This window comes from Chaetura pelagica, unplaced genomic scaffold, assembly GCF_000747805.2.
Source record: "Chaetura pelagica isolate M959 unplaced genomic scaffold, ChaPel_1.0 scaffold101, whole genome shotgun sequence".
Taxonomy (NCBI): Eukaryota; Metazoa; Chordata; class Aves; order Apodiformes; family Apodidae; genus Chaetura; species Chaetura pelagica.
In genome coordinates, this window is record NW_009952564.1 from 6262318 (window position 1) to 6276313 (window position 13996).

Below are 13996 nucleotides of genomic sequence, written 5' to 3' on the forward strand. Positions count from 1 at the left end.
ACACAAATATTTATTTTTTCAGTAACCCAGCTTAGCATTTCTTACGATAAAAAAACATAAAAGAACCCCAACACAGCACTACTTCTTGTTTGAATATAAAGCCAAACAAGTAGATCCACACAAACCTGTATATGAAAAACTTCTAACATGGTAAGAAGACTTCTAAGTTTCCCAAACATCCCTTCTTCAGGTGTTTGCAGCTTGTACACAGCGGGTTGCACCAAGAAGTTGAATTATTCTGTTTAGTTTGCTCTGAGCACCGAGGGGTATGTCTTACAGTACATGACAAGTCACGTGGATCAGAGGCTGTTTGAATCTTGCTATTGAACTTAGTGGTACTTATTAAGGTGAGCAACTGGAATTGCATGCCATGTGTTTGGGCACAGAGAAGGAGAAAATGGCTTTGTTATTTTTCTGAGTACTTAAGATCTGCCCATGAAGTGGGATGTTTTGTGATGCTATGCAAATGGCATTGGTGTGAGCAGTGGGCCAAGCTAAAGAAAGGCAGGTAAAATCTGTCTAACTGACCCTGTCCATCCTAGAATCATGTTTAGTCTGTGATTAAATCTTGCTTCAACTTTACCTTTAAGGTAATCACAAAATTACTGGGCTGCTTGATGTCATATATGAATTGTATAATGGACCCCACAAATACCAGGATTTCATCCTTTTCCTGGTTTCAACTTTTCTTTCTGCAAGTAGAGACACTGGAACAAAAAGCACAACTGATGCTCCTGCCCACAGTCTAGATCTGCAAGTGGCTTGCCCCTCTACTGGGGCTTGTCCATTCCTTGGAAGTCGTGACTATAAGTGGGCAGATGCCAATTCCTTGGAAAACCCTTTCAAGCGTGGGCTTGTTTCCTTCTGTGAAATAGAGAGGTGTGTTTTTTCTGGAACTCAGTGCTGTTGACTTCTGCAACCTGTAGGCACTCAAGACTGATGAGTCATCTCTTAACAGAGCAGATAATCTCTTTACAGAATGTTTTTAAGTATAGAATTTCTCTGAAATCAGACTGAGGAGGCACTCAAGACTGATGAGTCATCTCTTAACAGAGCAGATAATCTCTTTACAGAATGTTTTTAAGTATAGAATTTCTCTTGAATCAGACTGAGGGAAAGAGGCTTTTTACTGGTAACATAGGCTCAGCATAGGTGGAGATACGATGACTTTGTGCTGCTGAAGTTCAGGTTTCTGTTAATCCCGGTTGATGTGCACTGTCAGAAATCTTTTGAAATCAGAGTGGGTAGCAGGACAGGAAACCTGTTTTGCAGACCAGCACGTTGAAAGTCAAGGCTGTTGTTACTGTGCTGATGACAAACAGATATTCAGTTGATGGGGAGCTGCCTTCCTTTAGCAGCTCTTGAAATGGTGCAAACCATGTGTCATTTCATCCAGTCACGATTACGTATTTTTTCACTGTGCAACCATAAGACTGACCTATGACCTTAGCTTTCACCATCATTTCTACAGAGGTGGCTTAATTTCTTTAAAATAACTCATAAATACATAACCCTGGGGTTTGAGTTTTTTGGGGTGTTTTTTTGTTGTTTGCTGGTGTTTTTATTGACTATAGCTTCTGCCTCTTAAAATTGCCTATACCAGACCAGCGAGTAGTGGTCTGCCAGCTGTAAAGATTTGTTTCTTCATTACTGGAATAGTACGTAGTGCAAGCTGTTACTCAGCTTTGGAACTATAAAGAACACCGGTGCTGCTCTCCCAGCACAAATTCTCCAAGTTAACAGCCAATCAGTTTTTGACGAGAAATTGTCATCTGTACCAATGGTGAGTATAGGCTGGAATGGTATGTAATGTCAAACACACCTAGATATTGAAGTGGGGTTGCTGACTAGGTGGTTGATGTTGTGCAAGGGATGCAGTGGGGGTGGTTGTTCTTTCCAAGGCAATGTTTCAAATGCTGTGTCATTAGAATCATGGAATCGCTAAGGTTGGAAAAGATCAAATCCAATGGTCAACCCAACACCACCATGCCAGCTAAACCATGTCCTGAAGTACTATGTCCATATGTTCTTTTAACACCTCCAGGGATGGTGACTGGTGACTCCACCACTTCCTTGGGCAGCCTGATCCATGCCTGACCACTCTTTCAGTAATTAAATGTTTTGTTGTGACCCAAGTGCAAGACCCAGCATTTGACATCATTGAACCTCATACAGTTGGGCTCGGCCCATCAATCCAGCCTGTCCAGGTCCCTCTGTAGATCCTTCCTACCCTCAGGCAGATCAATCCCACCCAATTTAGTATCATCCACAGAATTACTGAAGGTGTACTCAATCCCCTCACCCAGATAACTCAGATTTTAACAGGGAGAGGTGCAGGTGAGGGTTGTCTAGGATAGTCCATTGCCACTCATCATCTTTGATAGCAGCTCTCTGAAACGTCAGCATTTCAAAGTGGCTTCATTAAGTATGTGTGCAGGATGAATGCTGAATCCCAGCCTTAGAAATATCACTGGATTTGGGGATGGCTATTAACACTCCCACAGAAGGAAACAGTTGGATCAGCCTGTGTAACCTTTAGCATCAGCTTGCTGACAGCTAGTGTTGATTTCCCTTCCCTTCTGCACAACTCTGTGCATTCAGGGGAAAAAAATCTGCTTTGAAGTCAAAACCAAGAAAATCCAGAAATAGAGAGTCCAGTGCAACGTTAACATGTTTCATTTTACACCTGGAGTTTTCCCAAGATAATAAATTAACTGTCCTAGTTTTGGTGCTTAGTGTATTTCTTACTAATTATAATAAAGAGTTCTCCAGTGGTGCTTCCTTGGGGATCTTGTCGACATTCCTTCCCAGGGGAGTTAGTGAGATATGCATCCTGCTGAGTGGGGAGTTTTATAAAGTAACTCCAATTTAGCACTGGTGCTGCACAGTTGTTGGGTGCGTTCTGTGGCTTCTGGCCTCAGTAAGGTGAGCTGGCACTTCCAGGAACTTAGCTCCTCTATCCTGCTGTGTAAATAAGATGTGTGGTAGCAACAGGGTGGGAGATGATCAGCACTTGCGTCAGCAGGATCAGCAAAAGAAGGAGTTTAAGCTCATCAGCTTGAATTGTCATAAACTCCAGGAACTGGGCTGTGAAGAACTGCTCGTTTGGAGTGATGAATTTGGAGAAAATTACAGACTTCCACCTTTAACACTTCCCATTCCCTTTATTATCGTTGTTGAGGAAGATGTTATCTCAAAGCAACTGTTGTCTCAGAAATGCCTTTCATCCACTCCCATAACACTACTTGCCCAAGTTTGGGGAATTCTGCAACATCCTTTTTGGTAACCTGCTCTTACCTTGATCTATGATCAGTTTAGGGCCCTTCAGCCTCAATTTCTCAATCTCGGGTCCTTTGTACCAAGAAAGGGCTTTGAAGTTATGAAGTAATTGGTGACAGACTTGTGCATCAATAATAAACTATGAGGAAGATCAGTAGGCTGGTTAGGACATGGGTACGTGTGTGCTCTGCAGTCACCATTGCTGTGGCCACAGACAACTTGTTTCTGGCGAATTCCCTAATGCTGATGCCAGCAAAAATGCCTATTCCCTGTGTGCAGCACATACTCTTGTTTCACTCCCTCCTATGTACCCCTCTGTAGGGATTAAAAATTATATGGTCTGTTGCTACTTCTCTTGAACCACATTCCTCCTGTTTGCTGGAGAGGGGCTTGCCAGGAATTCTGAAGGGCAGTAGTTTTTCTGTGATCTTGAAGTGTTAGCTCTTCCTTATCAAGTTGGGCTGCTAACAGTTGCTCGCCTTCCCTCAGTAGGTTGCACTTATTTTGAGCTTTGTACATTGATTGTGCCATGTGACTGTGACTGCAGAATGAATACTTCTGACCATATTTTCTGTGGTGGGAGATACCTTGAAAGTAGAGCACCTGTTGTTCACAGACAGCTACTGTAGCGAGAGGAATCGTACTTTGTCTTCCAGGAGATCATCACTGGAGTTGCAATAAAAATGTCCGTGGTACTGCATATTCAGTTGTTGTTATGATTGCCTGAATGCAGCTATAGGTTTGGTATGAAAGAAGTAGAAATAACTTTGCAGTATTTACCTGAACCTAGGATTTATTTTTTTCCCCTTCTGGTTCTGGTGTTTGCCATAGCACCTTTCTGGTCAGGCAGAGGGAAGAAAAGTCACTGAAAGTAAATAGCAAGCTGATATTTTCATAGAATCACAGAATCCTAGGGGTTGGAAGGGACCTCGAAAGACCATCTAGTCCAACCCCCCTGCCAGAGCAGGGTCACCCAGAGCACATCACACAGGAACGTGTCCAGGTGGGTTTTGAATGTCTCCAGTGAAGGAGACTCCACAGCCTTTCTGGGCAGCCTGTTCCAGGGCTCTGTCACTCTCACAGTAAAAAATTTTTTTCGGATATTCACCTTGAACCTCCTATGCTCCAATTTACACCCATTACCCCTTGTCCTATCACCGGTCATTACTGAGAAAAGCCTAACTCCATCTCCCTGACACTCACCCCTTACATATTTGTAAACATTGATGAGGTCACCCCTCAGTCTCCTTTTCTCCAAGCTAAAGAGACCCAGCCCCCTCAGCCTTTCCTCATAAGGGAGATGTTCCACTCCCTTAATCATCTTCGTAGCTCTGCGCTGGACTCTTTCAAGCAGTTCCCTGTCCTTCTTGAACTGAGGGGCCCAGAACTGGACACAATACTCCAGATGTGGCCTCACCAATGCAGAATAGAGGGGGAGGAGAACCTCTCTTGACCTACTAACCACACCCTTTCTAATGCACCCCAGGATGCCATTGGCCTTCTTGGCCACAAGGGCACATTGCTGGCTCATGGTCATCCTCCTGTCTACCAGGACCCCCAGGTCTCTTTCACCTACACTACTCTCCAGCAGGTCAGCCCCCAACCTGTACTGGGACATGGTGTTGTTCTTCCCCAAATGTAAAACTCTGCACTTCCCCTTGTTGAATTTCATCATGTTTCTCCCCGCCCAACTCTCCAACCTATCTAAGTCTCTCTGAATGGCAGCACAGCCTTCTGGTGTGTCAGCCACTCCTCCCAGCTTAGTGTCATCAGCAAACTTGCTGAGGGTACATTCTATACCCTCATCCAGGTCGTTGATGAAGATGTTGAACAACACCGGTCCCAGCACCGACCCTTGTGGGACTCCACTAGTAACACACCTCCAACCAGATTCTACCCCATTGACTACAACTCTCTGACTCCTTCCTTTCAACCAGTTCCTAATCCACCTCACTTCCTGGTCACCAAACCCATACCTGATCAACTTATCCACAAGGATGCTGTGGGAGACGGTGTCAAATGCTTTACTGAAATCAAGATAAACCACATCTACCGCTCTACCATCATCTATCCACCTAGTAATTTCCTCATAGAAGGCTATGAGGTTAGTCAAACATGATTTACCCTTGATAAAACCATGCTGACTGCTCTTGATGACCCCCATGTCCTTGATGTGCCTGGAGATAGTCACAAGAACAAGTTGTTCCATCACCTTTCCAGGGATGGAGGTGAGGCTGACCGGTCTATAGTTACCCGGGTCCTCCTTCTTGCCCTTCTTGTAGACTGGAGTGACATTTGCTATCCTCCAGTCCTCAGGCACCTCACCTGTTGCCCATGATTTACTGAAGATGATGGAGAGTGGCCTAGCAATGACCTCCGCCAGCTCCCTCAGCACCCTTGGGTGCATTCCATCTGGACCCATTGATTTATGGATGTCCAGATTACTCAACTGATCCCTAACCCAATCCTCATCTACCATGTCAAACTCTTCCTCTATCTTGACTTCTTCTGGGGCTATATGAATCTGGGGCTCATAGGGAGACCCTGCAGGAGTGAAGACAGAGGCAAAGAAGGCATTCAGCACCTCTGCCTTCTTTATACCTACATCCTCGGACAACAGTCCTATATTCCTCCCAAATGGCCAGCCCCTCCCTCCATGATCCATAGATTCTCTTTTTCCACTTGAGTTTGCCCAGCAGTTCCTTGCTTATCCATGCGGGTCTCCGGAATCCCTTACTTGATTTTCTACCCATTGGGATGCTCTGATCCTGTGTTTCCAAGAAGTGGTCCTTGAATTTTGACCAACTGTCTTGAGCCCCTTTACCTTCTAGCACCCTGTCCCATGGGACTTCCTTTAACGATTGAGGAGACCAAAGTTGGCCCTGCAGAAGTCCAGGGTTCTGGTGCTGCTGGGTGTTCTGTTCCTCCCACACAGGATTCTGCACTCCACCATCTTGTGACCACTGCAGCCAAGGCTGCCACTGACTGTCACCACTTCAACCAGACCCTCCCTGTTGGTGAGCACAAGATCCAGCACCGCTCCTCTCCTAGTTGGTTTGTCCACCATTTGTGTCAAGAAGTTATCATCAATGCATTGGAGGAACTTTCTACACTGTGAATGGCTGGCTGTGTAGGCCTTCCAGCAAATACCTGGGTAGTTAAAATCTCCCATGAGGACCAAGGCCTGTAGTTACAAGGCTGCTTTCAGCTGCCTGCAGAAAGCCTCATCAACTCCCCCATCCTGATCAGGAGGTCTGTAATAGACCCCCACAACTGTATCACCCATGCCAGCCTGCCCCTTGCACCCACAGACTTTCCACTTGCTCCTCATCAGCCCCTGGACAGAAATCAATATATTCTAGTTGCTCTCTCACATAAAAGAGCAACTCCACCACCTCTCTTCACTGACCTGTCTTTCCTAAAAGGACATAACCTTCCATGACCACATTCCAGTCATGTGAGCTGTCCCACCATGTGTCTGTAATTGCCACCAGATCATAACCCTTAGATCGCACACAAACTTCTAACTCCTCCTGTTTATTCCCCATGCTGCCTGCATTGGTGCATTTTGTCCCACTTGGAAGGCTATTGAGGCAATCCAATTTAAAGCTGAATAGGACCTGCACTTAGGAAATTACTGCATGATTGCTTTTGATATTGAATAGCATTGGGAAATACTAGGTGTGACTCTGATCCACTTCCTTAGACTAGTCATTTGCCCATGGGTGGAGAGTCAAGAGGTTCTAGTTTCAGCCCAGACCAAATGTCCAAAGATGTAGGTGTTTGGAGGCTGTTGTTTATTTTTCTTATTGATGTGGGAACTTTATACACTTAATATTTTAAAATACTTTTTCCTATTTATTAGTATTATCAGTGCTTTACATTGCTTTTCCGTCCTCTTTTCCCCAATTTCTCCCCCTTTCCAGTCCAGTAATGGTAGGCTCCATATGTTACAGGTCATGTGATTCCATGACACATGTATGTGTATATATACAAGATGCCTGGTGACTCTGCTCAGACTGCACTGAACTTCCCTCTGTAGAACTACCTATCACTTCACAGAGATGTTACCTGCCGCTGTGGTACCTGGGGGCTTATCTGAGACTCAGCCTGCTACTCCAGAAATCCAGCGTATTGTTGACGCGGTGAGTTGTGACCTAGCTAAAGATGAAGTCTCTGTCTTGTCTGTCTTGTTTGACATTAAGGGTGGTGTGTTTGAAGGGAGAAGATTATATGTGGTAGATTAGTTCCTCACTGAAGGACGTGGGTAGGAGAAACCATGTGGTAGCCCACCATGTGTCTGTAATTGCCACCAGATCATAACCCTTAGATCGCACACAAACTTCTAACTCCTCCTGTTTATTCCCCATGCTGCCTGCATTGGTGCATTTTGTCCCACTTGGAAGGCTATTGAGGCAATCCAATTTAAAGCTGAATAGGACCTGCACTTAGGAAATTACTGCATGATTGCTTTTGATATTGAATAGCATTGGGAAATACTAGGTGTGACTCTGATCCACTTCCTTAGACTAGTCATTTGCCCATGGGTGGAGAGTCAAGAGGTTCTAGTTTCAGCCCAGACCAAATGTCCAAAGATGTAGGTGTTTGGAGGCTGTTGTTTATTTTTCTTATTGATGTGGGAACTTTATACACTTAATATTTTAAAATACTTTTTCCTATTTATTAGTATTATCAGTGCTTTACATTGCTTTTCCGTCCTCTTTTCCCCAATTTCTCCCCCTTTCCAGTCCAGTAATGGTAGGCTCCATATGTTACAGGTCATGTGATTCCATGACACATGTATGTGTATATATACAAGATGCCTGGTGACTCTGCTCAGACTGCACTGAACTTCCCTCTGTAGAACTACCTATCACTTCACAGAGATGTTACCTGCCGCTGTGGTACCTGGGGGCTTATCTGAGACTCAGCCTGCTACTCCAGAAATCCAGCGTATTGTTGACGCGGTGAGTTGTGACCTAGCTAAAGATGAAGTCTCTGTCTTGTCTGTCTTGTTTGACATTAAGGGTGGTGTGTTTGAAGGGAGAAGATTATATGTGGTAGATTAGTTCCTCACTGAAGGACGTGGGTAGGAGAAACCATGTGGTAGTTAGTATGCACTAAAAGAAGACATACAGGACAAGGCTACTGATAAACTACATGTTCTCTGCTGGCATCCAGCGCTTTCTGGAGTTGGTGCCAGTGGGGCAGTGGTGCCAGTTGGTGCCAGTTGCTTTCTGTTGGGTGCCAGTGGGGCAAAGTCAGCTTGGCACGAGGCAGCTGCAGGGCCAGTCCAGTTGCCACAGTGGCTGGTTGCAGGCAGTGGTCCCTGTCACGGAAGCAGCTGTGTGAACACCTCTGCAGATCCTCTAATGCCCTGCAGTGCAGCAACTCCTAAAAGACTATGAAGTGCATCCTGAGGTGTGGGAGGGGACGGTATAGTGTGGGAAGGCTCCATTTGTGTCTTCCATCTTGTGTTTCCACCCACCCAACTAATCCCTTTCACCCTCCCAGCTCTGAAAAATGAGCTCTTTCCTCTTTCCCAGCTGCACAAAGCGTAACTTACGCGTTCCTTGAAGAAGCAGAAGTAGGGAGTAGAGGGGCTGAACGTGTTGGCCGATGCTGCTGCACACTGCTGGTGTGCTGGGCTCCCAGCTCCCTCCTTTCCTGTGCTGCAGAAGGAGATCTTGCAGGCTAAGACCATGCAGTGGTGAAACTAGACTAAGTTGAGCTGTGCTGTGCATGCAGAGGGGCAGAATCACCAGGAGAGATCTGTAAATAGGCTGTGTATGTTGGTGTCAGACACCAATACTCTCTGAGGAGGTTCTTTCAGATACTCCAGAAGTGGAGGGTATAATGGTTAACACCAGTTCTACTTATTCAAAGGTATTTGATGTTATATGAGGTTTCTAGTTTAGCAGTGGGATACGAATATCCAGGTAACACAATACAGATGTAAGTCACTCTTGGCAAAATACAGCAATTGCAATACCAATGTGATCTCCGTCACTGGTCTCTACAGTATGCTTACTGCATGATGCTGGGTGACCCCCAACACCAGGAAGCAATACATGGGCTGAAATGAGTTCAAACCTGCTGTTCTCTTCAAAATTATTTTGTTAATTGTTCAGTTTTTATACTCTCTGTTGGTCAGAGCCCCATACTCATCCCCCTTTAGTGGTCTGGCTGAGTGTGTGAAGGTGTTCACATTCTTACAATAAACTCAGGGAGTTACACCACCAGTTAATCCACTCAACTAACACAGGTGTTTATCTAAAACAAACACTCTGGTGTCCTTTGTTTTGAGATAAAGTCAGCTTCTTTGGAAGAGCTGTGATCAGTCACATCTTGCATTATTTTCTGAGTTTCACAGGCACATTACCCAGCTCTTCTGAACTTTCTGCCATTGTAGAGCTTTATTGATCAGTCACAGCTGGGCCTGCCAGAGTTCGGCCTGTGTACATAGGGAAGGGCTGCAGTATGTGTAACAGGTTAGTCAGGGGAAAGAGAATTTACTGCAGAACAAAAAGAGAAAAGGATGATCTAAAATTGTTTGAGGATACCAAGTGAATTACTTAGGAGCAGTGTCAGTGCTCCGCCTATGCTGGCAGAAGTGATTGAAGAAGCAGCGCTTGCAGAGATTAGAAATCCCCTTTTACCTATGCAGGAGAGACCCTAAACTTGTGGCCCCTTTGTCTGTTTGCAATTCTTGTTTCCTCACCTGTAAAACAGGGAGGGCAACTTCTCCTGCCAGCTGGGGGCTGTGAAATTTGACTAATGTGTCTGTGAAATACCTTAAGGGTGTCCCTTGACCAGCGCTAGGACAGCGTAATTGAGCTGCATTTTTAGTGCTGGGCTGTGTGGTGGGTTATCAGAAGATCCTACCCTATGGCAGTGTGTATCAGAGGTGAAACCACAGTGCTGAACTGTCAGTGAGCAAACGTGCAGTTAAAAATGTGAACGCTCATTTCAGGCTGTGCTAATGCTCACAAAGTACAGGGCAAATGTGGATGTATAGACTTTTTGTTTGATTCCAGAAGAGGACTGACCTTAATTTTGGTGTTTTTCTATTCTCAGTTAGTTCAGGGTAAATGAGAACAAAATATTCTTTGTGCTTTATTTTCTGCAAGGTGAAATTTTTGCCTTATACTGAGTGCAGGAGAAAGAAGGTCTTCCTGGACCTTTTCTTTTGAAAAAGCTCACACACCATTGCAGAGGATTTGATGTGGTTCTCTAAGAAATATACTCTTGTGCATACAAACCTTATATTTGGGGCAATCTTGCTCTGCTTCCAGCCAGATAATGGTGTCACCCTTTAATGATGCAATTCTGTGCGATTTTATGAGGAGCACTTCATAGGATTTGAAGGGCATCTGCAGACCTTGGGATGCCCAAGGTCTGTCTGCTCGTGGGATTTTGTGATTGTTTACTTACACCTGTGCCTTGTCTGTTAGGCAAGAGCCTAGGAATGTTGTGTTTTTCCATTTGAGGATTAAGGAGTGGGCTGCCTGCCTGAGTTTACTGTTCATAGATAACAAATGGGGGACACTGTGGTCAGAGGTAGGGACATATGGCTGAACTGGAGAAAACTGGCTTTGTTTTGGTTTGTTCTGAGAGAGGAATGATAAAAAGTTGCCACTTAGGAGCATCCTAGGAGCTCCCAGAGCCAGCCAGCTGGAAGAGGGTTGGAAATGGAAGTTTCCATAGTATGCTGGAGTTAGCACTCCCATGTTGAAAGTATAGCTGTTGGTTCCCTGGTATAGAAACCCTGTGGAAGCTGCTGAGCAGAAGAGCATGAGGAGCTTGAGTATGAATAAAGGGGCAATGGTCACAAACTGGTAAACAGGAGGTTTAAGCTAAATGTAAGAAAATACTTATTTACTCTGAGAGTATGAGAGCCCTGGCACAGGCTGCTCAGGGAGGTTGTGGAGTCTCCATCCCTGGAGACTCGCCTGGACGTGTTCCTATGTAATCTGCTCTAGGGGATCCTGCTCTAGCAGGGGGGTTGGACTAGATGATCTCCAGAGGTTCCTTCCAACTCCTACCATTCTGTGATTCTGTGAATTGGATAATTTCTGAATGTCTGGAAATAGTTGATCCAGATGTTCTTAGGGTGCATTCTGGAACCTGCCTGCTGGGAAGGAATGCCATGGGGAGTGACAACCAGCCGCTAGTAGGTGGATGTGCTGGGGACATTTATTAATTCTGTGTGCTTCTGCAAACCAGGCAGGCAGCAAAATGTGCTGCCAGCCCCTCCCATGGGCTGCCTACACAGGGTGCACTCCTCTGAGCAGCTCCTGGAATGCTTCTGCCCTGCGTTGGGCTGTCGGCGTGGGCTCCAGGTGCGGAGGAAGGTTGTTCAAGGTTGTTCATGCTCTTTAGATGACAGAAATAAGTTCTCAGGTTACATTTGCTGCCGGTACCTTTTTGTGGGGAGTTTGTGCCATCAGATGCAAATGACCACAGTAAAGGATTTTCTGGTTTATAAATCATGATGCTTCAGTCACCTGGCCAGACTTGGAGGCTGCTCACAGCTGTCTCCCTCACTGCCCTTTCAGCCTAGTAATCTTCTACAAACACTTTGGCTCTGAAAGGACAGTACCACTCACTGTAGTTGCTGCTGAACTTAAAATGTGCCCTACACTTCATGTGTTTTGGGAAAAACTGTTACACTTGATGTGTTGGGTTTTTTTAAATTTATATGTGAAAAGGCTGTAGACATCTGGAGTGTGCATATTTTAAGATCCACAGGGCTTAAACTGGATGCTATGCATAAACACATCTGACTGAGCTATGAGTGTGAATGCTGTCAGCACAGAGCATTGTTTCTTCTGGAAATGCATTATCTGCTGCTGCTGGGTACTGAAGGGCTGTTGACATTTATGCATGGATGGGGTTGATTCCTGACTCACAATCTAGAGGTTGCATTTCCAGTTTGGGAGATGGAAGTACATGGCTTGGTCCTAGACCACTGACACTTTTCCAGGTCTTTGTTTGTTACATTGTTGTAGATGTTGCAGGGTATGTTTAGTTACAGCTTTAGCAGCAGGGCTTCCACCAGCACTAGAATAACTTTCAGGAACTACTTTATACTCTCAACTAACCCTCTTTATTGCAAGTCTTTAAAAGAAGACTTTACCCTGCTAGGGAGCATGGCTTGGTACCTAGCTCATTTGACACACACACACACAAAAAAACATTAAAGGGCAGCAGGCAGCAGTTTTCCCATTCTGAACAGGAGACAGTTTAGCTGGACAGCTGTCAGGGTGGGGAGAAATCAACTAGAAAGTCTATTCTAACAGGATTTTAAAGAATGCTGGAGGGAGTGCTGGGAGAGAGGGCTGGAGGTCTTGGTGTGCATTGAATTATTTGGGGGGTTCTGGGTTTATTTCCGGGTGTGTGTTTGAAAGGATGAAAATTGGAGTGGTGCATGTGAAAGAAAAGGCCTAAAGCTTAACCTGCCAACCATCTTTCCCTTTCTTTTTACAGGTGAAGCAACAATTTGAAATCAGAGTAAACAAGATATGTCACATATTTACAGCCATAGTATACAGGGCACAGGTGGTTGCTGGGATAAACTACTTTATTAAGGTTTGTATATATTACAGGAGGGAGTGCTTTGTAGTTAAACAATACAGGTGACTTGCATTTTGTGGCTGACAGCAAGAAAGAGAAGCAAATGTAGTAGAAAACCATCTGATGTGACTAATAGAGTTAGGTACTATCAACAGATGCTTATAACATTCCTCTGTTTGGCACTGCTTTGGAATAGAAATATAAAAACCTGTAAAACATGCACTGTGCTGCTTCAGGTGTGAATGATAATTTACTCAGTATCATCTCATTTGAAGACCACAGAGTACTTTATCAGCTCCAAGTATTTAAACTAGTCATTACTCTGCTCTCCTGTTTCAAGGCAAAGTAGCTTTCCTGTTGCCTCTGTGTCCTCCAGTGGTTTTCATGATGTTTAATTTGAAGTCAGCCTGAGGATCTTATGGCGAGTTAGAGTGAAATTTTTAATGGAATGCATACTCTGCTGACTAGTTTTGCATGCAAGCATGTGTGTTGCTGATTTAGTTCTGTGTCATGTGCTGCAGAGCTACAGCCTGCATTTCTTTCTACATTTTCAAAACCCCCTTTCAATTGTAGAGGGAAAACAGGTAATGCTTAATTTGGAGCCCTCTGATAGTGCGATTCATCCTCTGCTGGAAAACCTTACCCATCGATTGGAGCAGCTTTTTGTGAAGTAGCCTGTAAGAAGTTACTGGGCATATTTTGCAAGTGAAGGCCAGAAAGCACTGCTTTGTGGCTGCCTTTCTAGAAGTAGAGCAAACATTGCATGTGACTGCTGTGTTAAGCCAACATGCGTGCAGACATACGTGTGTTAGGAAATGCTCCCTTTACAAGGGTCAGAATCTTTTTATTAAAGAAATTGATAGGTAGGGTTTGGAGAACAGTAAATCTGCAGAGACATTATGAGCATTTGCTCCACCCTTTTCATATTTAGTCGATCCCAGGAAGGACAGACACTGCCAAACTTTTTTCTTTCCCAAACGCTTCCTTAAAATAACTCTTCTGCTCCGTGGGCGCCAGAGGATTGTACTGAAAAACCACCTATTATGTGGCTAGTCCAAGTCTTGCTTACAGAAACGATGTTTATCATTCTCGTTCCTGTGAGAACAAGGTACCAGCTAATGAAGAACAATTTGCAGGAATG

The 13996-nt window shown here is 44.7% G+C and overlaps 1 protein-coding gene across 1 annotated transcript in view; it reads left to right on the plus strand.

Moving 5' to 3' along the window:
* The first annotated feature begins 8165 nt into the window (after positions 1-8165).
* Positions 8166-13996, plus strand: part of CSTA (cystatin A (stefin A)) — a 7291-nt gene continuing 1460 nt past the window's right edge. The window contains exons 1-2 of the mRNA XM_009993411.1: positions 8166-8246; positions 12769-12870. Coding sequence (XP_009991713.1) covers positions 8166-8246; positions 12769-12870 — 183 coding nt within the window. The remainder of the gene's footprint in view (positions 8247-12768; positions 12871-13996) is intronic.